Source organism: Topomyia yanbarensis, chromosome 3, assembly GCF_030247195.1.
Source record: "Topomyia yanbarensis strain Yona2022 chromosome 3, ASM3024719v1, whole genome shotgun sequence".
NCBI classification, from domain to species: domain Eukaryota; kingdom Metazoa; phylum Arthropoda; class Insecta; order Diptera; family Culicidae; genus Topomyia; species Topomyia yanbarensis.
Genome location: NC_080672.1, coordinates 68,028,927 through 68,045,137, shown reverse-complemented (window position 1 = coordinate 68,045,137; position 16,211 = coordinate 68,028,927). Strand labels below are relative to the sequence as shown.

At 39.9% G+C, this 16,211-nt stretch overlaps 1 protein-coding gene and 1 long non-coding RNA gene across 2 annotated transcripts; both read right to left on the bottom strand.

Annotated features, from left to right (window-relative positions):
* Positions 1-4,758: 4,758 nt before the first annotated feature.
* LOC131692446 (uncharacterized) lies at positions 4,759-7,276 on the bottom strand. Its single transcript, XR_009305982.1, has 3 exons — positions 7,068-7,276; positions 6,813-6,986; positions 4,759-6,762 (listed from the first exon to the last, which is right to left on the bottom strand). It is a non-coding gene; the product is annotated as an uncharacterized LOC131692446 (long non-coding RNA).
* Positions 7,277-9,173: 1,897 nt separating this feature from the next.
* Positions 9,174-9,958, bottom strand: LOC131691674 (uncharacterized). The gene is made up of 3 exons (XM_058978248.1): positions 9,814-9,958; positions 9,443-9,626; positions 9,174-9,367 (listed from the first exon to the last, which is right to left on the bottom strand). The coding sequence occupies exons 1-3, from the start codon at positions 9,889-9,891 to the stop codon at positions 9,282-9,284; spliced, it is 348 nt and encodes a 115-aa protein (XP_058834231.1). The 5' UTR covers positions 9,892-9,958; the 3' UTR covers positions 9,174-9,281.
* Positions 9,959-16,211: the final 6,253 nt, after the last annotated feature.

Genomic DNA, 16,211 nt, shown 5'->3' with positions numbered 1-16,211 from the left:
ATTATATATTGGCACTAGATGAACAATTTCTTAAAAACCAATTGAAGGTCGATTCTAAGTTTTGGTTTTTGTGGTCATTTTGCGCGGAAAACCCCAGCTATTTCAGAGGTGGGCCAAAATTTGAGATAAGGTTAACCCTAGACCCCCATACCCCGAAAAAAGTTCTATTGACAGCAATTATAGAATTAGCACTATACTCAGACATTCTAGTTGAATTTTGAATTTTTTTTAACACCCGGATAATCGAATCCCCGGATAATCGAGTCCGACCTGTATTAAAATTTGTGCAGGAGATATGTATTGAGGATCGAAAGGTAAAAATTGAGCAGCCTGTAGCACTGCTAGAGAAGCACCTATCTTGATCCAAACAGGTTTTTCATGTTTCTCTACTCCACTTTTAAGGAAAAACGGCTTTGAAACCCTACATGTGCTAGAAAAAAGTTAGATATGAAAGAGTTAACTTCATCCATATAATATATTTTGTTTGTTCTATTTATTTTATTATTTAAATCTATTTTTGTCTTTCTCCTATAGAAAGGCTACGTTACCACTTTAAAAATCGAGTTCCGGAGGGCTGAGTCTCTTATACCATTCGAGTCAGCTCGTCGAGTTCGGCAAATGTCTGTGTGTATGCGTATGTATGTGTGTGTATGTATGTATGTATGTGACCAAAAATGTGCACATCGGTTACTCAGAGATGGCCAAACCGGTTTTCTCGAACCTAGTCTCAAATGAAAGGTACAACCACAGATAACAGACGTTTAGGCTAGAACAAAATTTCTTCAAAGACCTGTGTAAACTTTCATATTGATAAACGTTGTAAATCCGTGTTTCACTATTGCCATCTGCGCAACTGTTTGCTACACGTATTTGACAGCTGCACTCTAACTGCGTTGTATCGATCACTGCGCCATCTACAAACGTTTGCCAAATGTGTTTCAGACGTCTGATTTATTCGGAATTTCAGTAGCGGGTATTTACACATGATTCAAATCGAGCCTACACGTCTGTTATCTGTGGTACAACGTTCCCATAGGCTGCTATTGAATTTCATTCAACTCCGATCTCCCGTTTCGGAATTACGAGTTGAAGAGTATGATCACGCATGAAATTCCCATATAAATTGGTATCAGCATGTTATCGTTGCATTAGAAGGTGTAATAAGGAGAGCGGGGATAGACACAAGTGGCACGATCTTCAGGATGTCCGTCCAGCTTCTTGGCTTCGCCGACGACATTGACATAACGGCACGGAACTTTGAGGCGATGTCGGAAACGTACACCAGACTGAAAGCTGAAGCCAGCAGGATTGGACTTGCCATCAACGTTTCGAAGACAAAATACATGAAAGGAAGAGGTTCTAGAGACGACAATGTGAACCTCCCATCCCGAGTTCGGATTGACGGTCGACGAATTCGTGTATTTGGGCTCACTGGTAACCGCCGACAATGATACCAGCAGAGAAATTCAGAGACGGATCTTAGCGGGAAATCGTGCCTACTTTGGACTCCGGAGGACGCTCCGGTAGAACAAAATTCGCCGCCGCACGAAGTTGATTATCTACAAGACGCTGATTAGACCGGTGGTCCTCTACGGCCACGAGACCTGTACTATGCTCGTGGGGGACCAACGTTTCTGTAGAATTTGCAAAGAGCACCCCTATATCGAAAACAAAGACGTAGTCCTACGTCAAAAAAAACCTGCAGAATGAGATTCATCTGTCAAAATTTATGTTTCAGAATGACGCTTCCACGAATATGAACACAGTCAGAAAGTCTTACCATTTTCTGAGAAATCACGGGCTACCCTAAAGCACAAATGATCAAAATATAAAGATTCTTCATTCAAAGCAACTGCCTCCAAACTTCGCTGTCTTTTCTGTACAGCACACCCAGAACTGCTGTAATTTGAAAACAAGCTATCGCCCTCAAGTTGCTAGTTGTATCCAAAGAGAATAGGGAAAGAGACGAAGAGTGAAAATCAGTCAAAACGGCAACACGCCCTTTATGATGATTTCAACACTAGAATTTTGGCAACCGCTTCTACCCAGTGAGCAAATTTTCTGGCAGAGACCGCTCTGCTAGATTTTTGTAAGTCTTGGTTTGGCAGCCCTGTCAGATTTCTGCGCGTATCCTGTCGGGTTAGTTGAGCTAGGGCGAACTCGGTTTCGCTCGCGTTTTCTGGCAAATTTTGACATGAACCGAGCTAAACCCTGGCATAACTCGGACAGAAACTGTGCAAAGATCCTGGCAATTCCTACCTGGTAGAATTTAGCACGAATCGAGCAAAACATCTGACAAAGATGTGGCAGGAACCGTGCAGAGATCTTGGCCGCACATTTCTGGCTGGATTCTGGATAAAAGTGAGCACCATCGGTTGGTTTAACCGCTTCTGTCAGAAACGGTTGTTGCATTTGAGCGAATTCGTTGCCAGAATTTTCGCACAAATCGCGCAAAATGCTCGCAGAAACGCTGCCAGCATCAATTTCGCTTTGCTCAACTTTTGCTAACTTTCTGCTTGCCACGCTGACCGGGTATAGGCAGCACTTTAAATGACTCCTATTATATTTTGAAAACAAACCGTATGTCGATCGATGGATTTGTTTATCAAACGATGTGCATTTCGAAACAAAGAGATGAAATAATTGTAAAGCTTATTTTTACTCATACATATACTCTAGAATGCACCTTACAATCACGATTGAACTAAATTCTGATGAAAATTCAAATTTCTTTTTTGATAGAAGTACAATACTTATCTCCTCCAACTCAGGCATGAGTAATGTTTATTTACATTGCACGATTGGTCTGCTCAATAAGGTATTTTTGGCTTCACACTATTCGTCTCTTTCCCTATTCTCTTTGGTTGTATCTAGTTCTTACAGTATTACCGTTTTAAAGGTGCTACGCCGCTTTAAGGTAAAATAAAAAGATAGACGGATTACACCCAAGTTTGAATGAGAGTAGCATCAATTAGTCCGGTGCAGCGTAAAGTCAAAATCGAAAATTGCATCAGTTAGGTTTGACCACAAGGCAGATAACTACCATCTATCGCACAGCACTTTTTTGGTTTTTAGAGATACGGATAATTTACATAAAACTGGTTTCTATCTCTCTCTCTCTCGCTTTCTTTCCAAAAAGGCGTTCTCCAATTGATCGAGGAATACGAGAAAAAACAATCCAACCACCTTTATCCAATCATACCGAGTCTGGAGCTTACTGTATCTGAAAATTTGGAACTACTGCCGCAGATAACTGTTCAAGTGGTTTTTTACCCCTGCCAGCAGCGCATCCAAATTTCGCACATGCAAAATTCATCCACCGTTTGTTAGACCAATTATAATCAACACCATCAGCGGGCGGCACACCCTAGAGAGAATGGTGAAGCTATAGAAGACCGATCAGACGTAAACGAACAGAGTGAGAACAACGACACGACTAGACACTTGCTTTCCAAAACAGTATCGCAAATCTGACTACCCCTCAGTAACTCAGGTAACTGGTACTGTCAAATTTGATATTTTATAAAAAAAATGCATAAAACTAGCACCACTGATAAAACTGTTGTTATTTTTTTCTAATAACCGTTTCCCGCGGTTATACGCAGCGGAAAAAATTTTGTCAACAAACTTATGGCGATTTCGCTTGAACCAAAGAGAATAGTGAAAGAGACGCAGAGTGAAAATCAGTCAAAACGGCAACACTCCCTTTACGATGATTTCAACACTAGAATTTGGCAACCGTTTCCAAAGGCAGCACTTTAAATGACTCCTATTATATTTTGAAAACAAACCTTTTGTCGATCGTTGGATTTGTTTATCAAACGATGTGCATTTCGAAACAAAGAGATGAAATAATTCTAAAGCTTGTTTTTACTCATACATAGACTCTAGAATGCACCTTACAATCACGATTGCACTAAATTCTGACGACAATTCAAATTTCTTTTTTGATAGATTTACAATACTTATCTCCTCCAACTCAGGCATGAGTAATGTTTATTTACATTGCACGATTGGTCTGCTCAATAAGGTATTTTTGGCTTCACACTATTCGTCTCTTTCCCTATTCTCTTTGGCTTGAACCTGAAACTGAGTCAGGTTCTAACCCCAACCGCTGTCAGTTCATACATTTTGACAGCAGTTGGGGTTAGGAACTGACTCAGTTTCGCCTCAAACGAAAACCACATTAAATACACCAGCTGGAATTTTTATCCACGTTGTATGCGAATTTTCGCAATATTAAAACTGGCAAAAGTAAGTTTTCTTTGAATAAATACAATGCAAATATTTCAACTACTCGTTTGTTTACTCTTTTTCAGGTGAAAAACAACACTCCTCCAGAAATCCAAATCATCGCCGTGCTGCTGCGAAAAGCGATGGATCTATTGCAACCGAAGTAAATAAAAACGAGTGCCAGCAGAAGAACCCAAAACATCCGAGGATAATCTGCACAATAATTGTATGATATACGAAATGGGAAAAAAGAAAAGAAGGTCCAGCCGGCTCGATCCATATGGGAGCATTCGATATTCAATCCGGAGAGGTTTTTTCCGAGCGCTGCAAATGATTCACTATCCCCCGGTGGGTCTACGATTTGATTTTTATATTCTTAAGAGCCTACATTTGTGAAGCCTAGTGTCTTAGAAAATTAACTAATTGTTCTGGATGATACTATTCAAGATTATTCCCACATCGTGGTTGTACATATAAGTTTTTATTTTCAATTACAATGTTTCATTAATTAACAATTATGTGCATTTATTTAAGGATTTTGCTGTCGTGGTAGCTGCTAGAAAACCATTATCCAGTACAATTGTTACTATGTAACGGCTTTGGTCATACGGAAGCTGATTTTGTGTCCTTTTTGGCGACGAATGCTACATGAAACAATACCAAAAACCAGGGCAGAAAATAAATTTGCGTGATGATTGCGTATTCAGGTGTCAAATGAGAGCTTTCGATGTGATCAATATTACCGCTCGCGAGATTTTATTATTTAGATACAATCAACGGTTTTTGGAAACAGGCATCACGGTATGATTTTTAATTATAATCGAATTACTAATATCCGTTACTTAGTGTTATGCATATCGAAAAACGAACTCGTAGTAGATCGCCAGCTCGTACTGTTTTCACAATTCACCAAGTGACGAAAATTTTTCCACAACGAACTGAACTACTTCCCGTGTCAACTCACCACCCAATAATTGTTCCGCCCGGATCTGCTTCATTATTTCATGGATACTTCGTCATTTGAGCTTTTTTTTCGCTGATGTATAACTATAGCTAATACATTTAAGTCATTTGAACAATTTTTCACCTCTGTATTTTTTGCGCCACCGACTGATATGGAAAGGGCCATTCTGTTGTCTACTCAGTAAAGTCAGTCAGTAAATGAACCGGAAATATGGCTGGCTCTGGCTCCAGTGACATGGCCGCTCATTTTCTGTCTGGACTTACTGGGTACCTGGAAACGATTCCGCCTTTGCCCTAAAAATTAAAGATATGAAATATCTGTTTTTGATGAATGTAATCCAAATAAGTTGATTTCAGAATATAATTTTGTCAATCACAACGAATCCATGTACATTAAACAAGAATTTTCGTATCGTTCTCAGTACGTGGTACTCTAACACTCTCCGGCACAATATTATCCAGTGATTTATTACTGCGAGCGCTGTGTAACCTAAAACTTGAAAAGTACCGATTCTAAAGTCTAAAGTTCAAAGGTTGCTTCTAGCTCTGCAAAACGTAGCGTCGAAAACAGAGCTGGATAACTGTCCAGTGTACTGGCTAAACCGAGCAGGAGAACATTATGCTAATTGATGGGCGGACAAGAAAAGGAAGAGAAATAATAAGGAATAAAAACTTCGTATGGGCGAGATTGATTTTTGGTTTTATTTTTTGCTGATGAAGTTGGAAAATTGTCTAGTAACTACTAGTACACGCTAGGCGTTAAGAATGTTTCTGATGAGTTCATGAATTATCAAAACCAAATACACGTATATATTGTCCATTATATTCAATCGCCTAAATAGTCCTCCGCTATATTATAACACTTCATGGAACAAAACAGCTGATGCCGTAATGATCACTGGATGTAAACTGTTTAGCTGGATGCGGGCACATAACCGTGACTATAATCAGGAAGTAGAACATCCTGTCCCGAACTTGGTACATTTGGCGACTGAGAATCCATGTGTCAATTTAGATCAAGGAAAATCCATGTTTTAGGCCTGATTTCATCAACCTCGCTCAACTTTTATACCAAATTTAGTGTGGTGCGTTAAACCAGTTATAAAAATTAAATGAGAATGAATAAATCGGCCCTTAATAATGAGAAGAAAATCTCAAAACCACAAACCACTATTTAGTTACAGTTTAATAAAATCTTCTTAGGTAGCTTTCAAGGGGGACGGGTGATTTCGTTTTAGTCGAGAGGGGGGGGGGGGCATTTCACAGTGATGCGTCGTATACTAGCACGCTCTTTCGCGAGTATGTAGCGAGATGGTGAAGGAACAGGAGCGATTCATGTTTCTATAGATTCAGGAGGTGGTCAGGAAGTTCTTGCTACTATGCACCATATAAAATAAGATCGTCGAAAGGTCGTGCCTTAGGAGACCACGGTGGCAGTTGTATCTCTAGGACGTAGATCGTAAACGAATTTTAGGATGAGTTTAATCCTGGGTAGTAGATCACATCGCTTTATATAAAAAGCATACAAGCTTTTTGTGTATTGACACCATCAAAACAACGGAAAACCTACGAAAAGGTTGATGAGCACTTAAGGCTTTAGCGATTGCGTCATTTACCTGGTGTGACCAGGTGAGATTAATGTCCATGGTGAGTCCAAGATCCACAATTTCCTCCATCAGCGAGATTTTGTCCCCGCAGAACATGATGCTAGATTGTTCCACTTTAGCAAACCGATTCAGGTCACGGCGAACTGCAAACCCAAAATAAATGTACTCAGCGTTTATTGTACCCTGTGGTTTTCATACATGCAGAAATTGAAATTAATAATATAACGGTGAAAGAGTCGTGTTTAAAAATGTTCGTAAACTTACGTTTGTTTTGAGGAAAAAATATCACTTTTTCGTGCATTGCCTTTTAACATGACGTTACCATGTGATTTGTCTGCAAACTTGTTTGTTGATTTCCATCAGTGTTGCCCGAGAAATTTTGTTTTCATCTTTCCCGAGGGGTGACCCAATGTAGCGGTAACCAGCAGTAAATAACTCGCACACTTTTTCGTCAGATCGTTCCACCAAGTTTCAGGTCGTGTCGTTGGTGAGAACCTGATGCGGGATACGAGTTCTTTGTGGGTACACGTAAAGATCGCTTGCGGAACTAATGCGAACTTCCGTGGCATGGTGGAGGGCCTCAACGATTGCTCACTTCCACTTTGTTGGGTAAATGTTGAAGGCATGCAGACAAGGGCGTCCGATTAGTTTGTTTTTCGATGCATGTGATTTGCGAGATTTGGGAGGTGGAATTGGGTCGAGTTGTTATGTAACCCGGCGGACGGTGAAAATTAAATGCTCTCAGTGATTAAAATGTTGTGTAATAGTCAAATCATTGCCCCACTTGTTCAAATTTGAGTGAGGATGTAATTTTGGCTTTTTAAATTTTGTATGTTTTTGTAGCCTCGAATAACAGTGGTGTTTCGTATACCGCCTGCATTGAAACACGGATGGGGATTCAAATATTTTTTTACCTTTTCGGACCAGTTTAAGTATCTTAGCGCATTTGCCCAAAATCCCACGCGGCCTTTGCTGATCGAAAGGAACGGCCGCGCTTCATGAAACACCGCGCTTAGACAATCTGTAATAATGTCGCAAATTTGCGAATGAGAACACAAGTTGTTCCAAAAATCAGCCCTGCGTTATGCAATGTTTTGCTCAGGTTGAGTATACCAGAAGTAAGTGGTGCCAAATTCACCACGCTTAGTGAAATATAATTTTTTTTGAATTACGGAATTGATAAAATTGATTTAATGAGCTATACTTATTAATCAAATTCACTTTTAAAAATTGTCCTTGCGTTTAATCCAAAGTAGGAGGCTTATTGCTACCGCAAATAGCAAATACATGTACTAGTTCAACGAAAAACTTGCTGGCAACCTAAGAGCGGCCTTTAGTAAGCAGTTGGTGCGGCGTGTACGTTTCGGTGAATGTCTCAATATGAGTTTCACAAGAAGCATATTCCGACGTGGGCTCGTGTAAGGTAGCCCAATAGTCACACACGATTGTAGTACCTACCAAATGCTTTTATTCAAATAGCATTTTTAATTTATTTTGTCAAATGTAACTGGGAACTAAATGTGTACTCATCATTTTATATTACATGCGCTTGTGAAAACTGTACACGCGTTACGTTGACTAATGCTCAAAAGCAATCATTTTGCTCCGACCGAATTTGGCTACGCGAGCCTATGACACGAGTGACTGTTATCTGACTGTTATCCGTTTCCGGAACTGAAGAATTGGATTTCCGACTAGCACTTTTACTCATGTAATGGAGTGGTGGCTGGGAATGTTGCGTAATTTCGAAGGTTTGACACCAAGTTCCATAAAACGGGAATATATATTATTGGCCACAGGCTGCTATAATCATTGTATCGCGCCGAATGACTGTTGAAAAATTAATAAATGCTTGTTCCGGTACCTTCAAAGCAGTTTAGTACTGAACGAAGAAATGTGATTGTCTCCCAAGTATCAAATTGATAATAAATCACACAACCTCTTTAACCTAGCTATGTATATTAAGAGCTACTCAACTATTGACGAAATCATGCTTTCAAAATTTCTACAGAATTAAAGAAGCTGCTATCAACCCGGAAAAAGTCCTTGAAGAAAGTTTTCGAGGCTATCATTTCATCGGTTATTTAACACATTTGTTTGCACTCACTCACCGAAATTGTCTTATATACGCTGTAATCGACTGCGCAGTCTATCGAAAAAGAAAGTCAAAATTCCGTGACGAGAATTGAATAGCATGGGTTAGCTTTGCTATCAATTTCTCACAGTGTCCTTGAATATTGGAGTGAACAGAACATTAGATAATCCAATCTAACATGGTTTCATTCGTCTGCAGCCGTTTTGATACGATTTCTTGATGTTTCGGTAAGCTTGGGATTTGATAGTTGTTTAGAAACACACGGGTTTGAAATATCTATTTGTGGGATGTCTTATATTGATATTAGCCTTTCAATTCAATATTTGCACAATGTACAACAAATTAGAAATATTTCTTGAAATGTACAAAAAGAATAACGTTCCTCAATGCTTCTGGTGATGGTGAGTACACTTCTGCTTCCCGTCCTTGGAATACGTACAGGTCACGCCGCTGCTGACTCCTTCAACATCTACAAAAAATGAAAATAATCTCAATCAGCTGAAAATGGCAAAATCAGAACAGCTTCAAAGCCCCCTTTACGCACTTGGCATATCGTCAAAGTTGAATCGACCGTGCAGATTGCCACCGCCAAAACCACCAATACCCTGTGACACCGGTAGGCCACTCCCACCGAATCCGGGCCACGAACCAACATTGTACACAGGGAAACCGAAGTTCACCGGGCCGCCACTGTTTGTGCTGTCGCTGTCGGCTCTACGGGGAGATCTCTTCGTAAAGGTGAGAAGATGTGAATTTTCGAATTAGGATCAGTTCAAAATTATTATTATTTATTATTTTCAAGATCAGCTTGAAGCATTGTCAACATTGGCGTTGCTAAAAACATATAGAACATTTCACCAATAATCTAATTTTTGAACACTTGTACCATAGGATACACGTAGGCTGTCACATTACCAAAATCTGTGGAGAATCACGGGGAGCACTCAACGCAACCGCCGCTAGAGCAAATAAAATCAGGACGCAAAATTTCATTTTTGTTTTAAAAATAATCACCACAATGTTTAACGGACAAAAGCGATATTTCAACTGAGCCAAGTTCCGCGGGTAATCGATTAGAGTTATATGAGGGAACGTTATCAGCTGAGCGACCGTTATTTGGGGTTACTTCACGCAATGTTCTACCTACTCTCATATGGTCGGTGTTAGGTCAGACAGGACAATTTAATGATTTCGAAAAAAAACGAGTTTAAAGCTTGAATCGCAGCACCCTTCACTTTATAATTGGAAATTAATTTTCGCCATCATTCAGCCTCATTATTACTTATTTCAAATCTGGAAAAAGTCGAATATAGCTGAAGAAATTCTTTATCAAGTGCTATCATTATCTCATTTTTTGATGTTTTACGACTTATTCCGGTCTGACTTAACACCGACCATAGTAGCGGATCACGACGATTTGTACTTTTTGAAGTAGAATACTTCTATCGTTTCCATATGGGGATCCCGTTTCTAAAATTTCGGCTGAGGTGTTTTCCCAGTTTTTAAATGCGAATAACTTCTATTGTACTGAACGAAATCATTATATTTTTGCACTTTCTTTTAGGAAATATGTGCGCGTTTATACAGTGAGTTTGTTTTCCACAAAATTCTATGTTCTGCATATTTGAAAAATTGGAAAAATGACCAGCATAAATCTGTATTAGCGGTAACACTGTTCCCATGTTTCCCCGTACGCAGGAAGAGTGTGTGCAAGAGCGAAAGGAGTAATGGTTAACAAAGGGCCAGTACTTTATTACATTGTAGACGAGAATGAAAGTTTCAGTGGTCGTTATTAGCATAAATAAACAAACGAATAAATAAAACCTAAGCGGGCTTTTTTTGCCTTGATAAACAAAACAAAGAAAAGGAACTTATTTTAAGCTGATGAGTGAAATCGAAACATTAGATTTAGTTTAGCTAGACAATGCAAGACGCACTATGCCATACAGTTGCCCCCCCCCCCCCCAAACCGAAATTAATTGAATTGAAAAAAAATATTGAAGGTGACCAGTTTAATTTAAAAAATATTGTTTAATATTTAAATAATTATTTTCGGAGTTTATTATTACAATATCATTATCATTACATACATTACATTATTATTACATCATCATTACATTGAGAATTTAATTTAATTTTTTAAACACCATGGGGACTTTTGGTAAATTGTGGAAATGGGATCTTGTAACTGATCTCTTAGTGAGGATATTATAGTTGACAAATCATGTCACTATCAAATAAAATAGTCACGAAAAATTTGGTGTCTTCAGTAAAGTTTTCGTTGCGTTGCGTTGCGTTGCGTTGTGACGATGATTTTGGCGGATTGCACACTGACTTCATCATGTGTGACTGCTGATTATCTAATAAGAGTTACTTAGGAAGTGGTTAGTAGGAATTCATACCAATCCGACCCATATAAAAACCACAACACATAATAGCCATCATTGCCGGCCGTCCCCATCTCCATCGTTGAAGGGGAAGGATAAAGAATAAGGTAGACGGGAAGTGTTGATGCTCCACCTACTTAACGGAAGGACGACGATTCATCAGACTCTTCCATAGGTGTCGCGGAGTTAGTGGTTTGGAAGGGTATAAGGTCTAGGATTCGCTCCAAGCAAGCGATGCGACCTGTAAAGAATATTTTATTAGGTAGTTGTTTAGTTAGTCTTCGAGTACACGATCACTCGAAAAAGAAAAGATATTGTTTAGTTTTTGGTTCTTTTTAAACTCTGAGCAGCCGGTTACCGAGAGTATCCTATGTTTCCTGAATAAAAGCAATTTGAACTCCACACAGCCGACCGTGGGAGTATTGCCTAGAAAAGCTAATCTTATCTGCGTAATGGGCCGGATCACTATCTATTGTAACAGTATTTAGACAGAATTCGCTTCTTTTTCTCCACGGTATATTTATTTGGTTGAAAACTACGAGTGATAACACGTTATACAGACAAAGAGTTATGATAGCGCGAGATGTTATAAATCAAGGTATGTATTTCCTATTTTACGTATCGGATGATTTGTAAAATACACGTATACAAGCGATAATAACGACCATTGAAGACAAATACAAAGAATTGTTAGCCTGATACACGGGCTGGTTAGCAATAACGGAACTTGAAATTAGATTCATAAAAACAGACGCAGCGAATTTTCAGTACGTATTGACCCGCGATCATCGATACTAGTCAGATTAAAGTCTTGTTGCGGCTGATTTCCGATCAGATATTCATTTTTACGGTAGTGTTTCCTTGATTAGATCTGTTCGCACCCTCTCATTCTGCTACTATCGGCAGAAGGCTGATAGCACCCAGTCGTCGCCGGTCTAAAGACAAAATGTCATCAATAGACTTAGACTCGCGTGTAGGCATGAGATAGGAGACTTGTGAGAACAAAAGAGTTTAAAAAAACAAAGAAACGACATGCTCCGTCCTGAATCCGAACTCAGCTATACTTGAATTGAAACTTCAAACGGAACATGGCGTCTCCTTGTCATTCTAAACCCTTTAGTGAAGACTATGGTATCTCACCGTTTGACGACCTTGGTGTCTTCAGTAGAGTTTTCGAGAATTTTATTACAAAGAACGTGACTAAAGACACGAATGTTCCATATATTTAGGGTATCGGGATTGTTCGTGCAAAACGAAAAATGGTACCAACGCGCCACCTATATCTCAGCGGCCAATGGCTCCATCGTTCATCGATCGTTTTATCGATGCCCAAACCGTGGTAGCTATCTTCTGCAACCAGCTCCCGATTAAAACATATAAAAGGGGGCGCCGTCCATAGTCGCGCCTCTTAGTCGTCAGCTGTTCAGTGAAACCAACGTCAAACCAGCGAGAAGTGGAAGTAATCATTGCGATAGTTCAGTGCGCGATTTCAACCCGTTACATTTTGTATTAGTATTAAGTTAATTAGAAATATATTAGTTGAGCTAAATTCAAAGTGAGTGAAAGTGAAGCTCTGTTCTTTTGCTCTGTCCGTCGCCAAGTCACCGAAATCCAACGCTGTGTGAGAAGTAGCAATCGTCCAGGAACATCTTTCTCAGCCGCTTACCGTCCTACTGCGCCGTTTCGGATTTCAACAGTAAGTCAACGCTCTCACCTGTGCAATTCAACATATGGTTCTTCGAACCGGATAAGTGTCGAACTCCGTTTGTCCGCCATCGCGACGCTCGCCCTTACGCCACTACGTCCGCCATCCCTGACGCTTGTCAGGAACACCATCGCGACCTGTTCTTCAGAATAGCTGCTTTGTTCTGAAGGAAGACGCTGCTTCTAATCAATTGTTGGGAACGACTTCGACCGTTGCTGCAACTGCTGGAGGAAATATTATAATTACAAGGCATTTTCATTGCCTTGCCAAGGTAATTGAGGTTCCAATACTAGTGACATTGTGCCTGCGTCAAATCCGTTTGCTAGTTTTATTGTTGGACTGTTCCTGGCTGCTACGATCGAAGTCAACGACCCTATTCAGCTTTTTGCTGGTGGCTGCGTTTTTAAATGCGCACTCTATTTTGACAAGTCGTCTGTACAGTGTCAACTTTGACAACTCGTCAGCAGTGTCAATTTTGACAAGCGGTCTCATCAGCCTTGAGTTTCATGGCTATCATATATCCTGCTTTATTTACAAGCAGATTCTCAGCTTTTAGAAAGTATCGAGAGAATTATGCGATTAGAACCTCTGCTCTTACCTAAATTCATCACATATGAAATGACTAATAATAGCACATGAAACTTGCTTTTAAACCACCCGGAAAAGCATCTTTTACGATACAGTACCTAAAACTAGACCTAAACAATGTTTGTTCGCATCTGATTTTGGATACAAATTTGTAGCAAAATTTAGCACCATGAATTGACAATTGTTAGCTGCAGCTGCGTTTACCGAAAAATCGGTTGCAATTTTCCTGACTTATTAGTTTCGACTAAATTGAGTATCGCTGATTGGTTTTCCTCAGTATAACAATCGCCCAATTACATTATAAGACTGATTAATTGCCTTATTATTCGACCGATTTTTGTATGCCGATAGCGAGTAGCTAATAGTTTTGAATAGCAGATGTTCTGTATCCACATTTCGAGTTGAGTGCCACTGTTGAATGGGACTACAGTTGACTGTGCGGATCCGTACCGAAATCAGTTTAGTTTTTCAACTGAAAAACAATATTTTAATTTGACGTTCAATTTTAGTTGAGAGCAGAAGTGAACGCCTACCACAATCAAAAAATTGAATCTAAAGCACGGGTTGTCAAATTTGACAAGACTGATGATTTGTCAAAATTGACATTGGACGGACGACTTGTCAAAGTGGAGTGCGCATTTGGGAACGCAGCCACTAACAAAAAGCTGAATACGGTTAAGAAAGGCTGCTGCTTTAATTAATACAAGGCAATTGCCTATCAAAGGTAATTAGGGTTCCAAAACCATTTACCCTCTCAAATATCCAGGAGTTTTATTATCTCCGTTCGTCATTATTGATCGATGCACTAAAACTCATTCAGACGATTCCAATCAGCGCTAATAATTATCCAGTTGCATGAAATTTACTCGTCGACCACTTCCAAAACCCTGCGCGTTAAAGCAGTCGTATGTTGATGCATTGTTCGAGTTCCCTTCGATAAAAAGAGAGTCTGCTGCGGAGTTGCATTCGCTGGTGGAGAAATTTGAGGTCAAGGTCTTTCAGCAGTTAGGGGAGAAGGTCCAATTCTGGGACATTCTATTGATTCGGATGCTGAGTATTCGCCTCGACCCGCCGACGAGAAGAGACTGGGAGGAATTTTCGACTGCGAAGGAGGCCATTTCTTTCAAGGACCTGACGTCATTCATCCAGCGTAGGATCACCGTGCTGCAGAATATCCAGAGCACTAGGGTAGATGTCCCCGTTTCCGGCCAAGTGAAAAAGCCATCTCAACGACCATTCGCTAGTCACAATGCAGCCCCGTTCAACGCAAGGAGGTGCATCATCTGCAACGATCATCAACCCCTTTATCAATGCGCTACGTTTTCCAAGATGGGTTCAGAAGACAAGGAGAAGGAAGTTCGTCGCAATCATCTCTGTCGGAACTGCTTACGGAAGGGTCATCAAGCGAAGGACTGTTCGTCAACGAGTACCTGCCGCAAGTGTCGGGGTAAGCTGAGTATGATAGCTTTGTTCCAGTCATCAACCAACTAGCTCAGGTCAGAAGACAACCAACTTCACAGATGAGAAGTCCACTCCCGCTGCATCTACCAGCAATCCACCCACTGCATCTGTGTCAGCTACCATCGAGCCTGCCAGCTTCGCTTCCGTTAGTCAAGGACGGAAAGCAATCCTGCTTGCTACTGCTGTTGTCATCGTTGTCGACGACAGTGGAGCCGAGCACACAGCACGTGTGCTGCTAGATTCCGGTAGCGAATGCTGTTTCGTCACCGAATCATTTTCCCAGCGAATCAAAGCACAGAGGAAGAGGTCCATCTTGCGATAGCTGGAATTGGTCACGCGCCGACGCATGCACGGCAACAAGAGTCTTCGAAGTTGATGGTTTCGAAATTATGTGATGTTGACCGTAAAAAAAGTTATCGAATATATATTCCATTTTGAAAGTGTATATTCTTCGACTTTATAACATTATATAAAAGAAAGTTATCTATGAAGATATGAAAGGTATTCTTCATTATTTGCTCTCATTTGTAGATTGGAATGGTAACTGCTGGACTGATTTTGATTTTGAACTTTGAACTTGAAATATTTTATCAAATTTATAATGTATATTGAAGCTATTTCGAAAATCAATCGATTTTCGTCAAACCCAAGGTCAATGAACAATTTTGGATTACTAGGAGTTGTACATTGAATGAAGAGTCAATATCCTCTATTGTTTCTTTGTGCAATGATGTTTTGGAAACCGAATTTTTTCCTCAAAACTCCCCTCCCTAAACAACCCCTCCGAATTTTTTTTCTGGCTACGTGATTGACGACGAATTCGCTGCAATTTATTCGATATATAATGTGTTTTGCTTCCGAATGTAGAAACTTGGTTACTAACATTTGAAATTTCTTTTATTTCTAAATTTATTTTAAATTAACATAATTACTTTGACAGTGACAATAAAGGCGCTAGCAAAAACAAACTTTACACCATGCTGATTATTTTTCAAAAAGATTAGCATGTTATCCAAGAAATCACGTAAACACTGTAAGAGAGAAATGCAAGCGGGATGCTAATAGGTAGGGTGAAGTGCCTATTTTCACCATACTAAGAAGGGCGCCTCACTGAATCATTAATTACTCGGCCTACAAACAATGGAATGCGTAAAAACTGGCATCATCAGCTT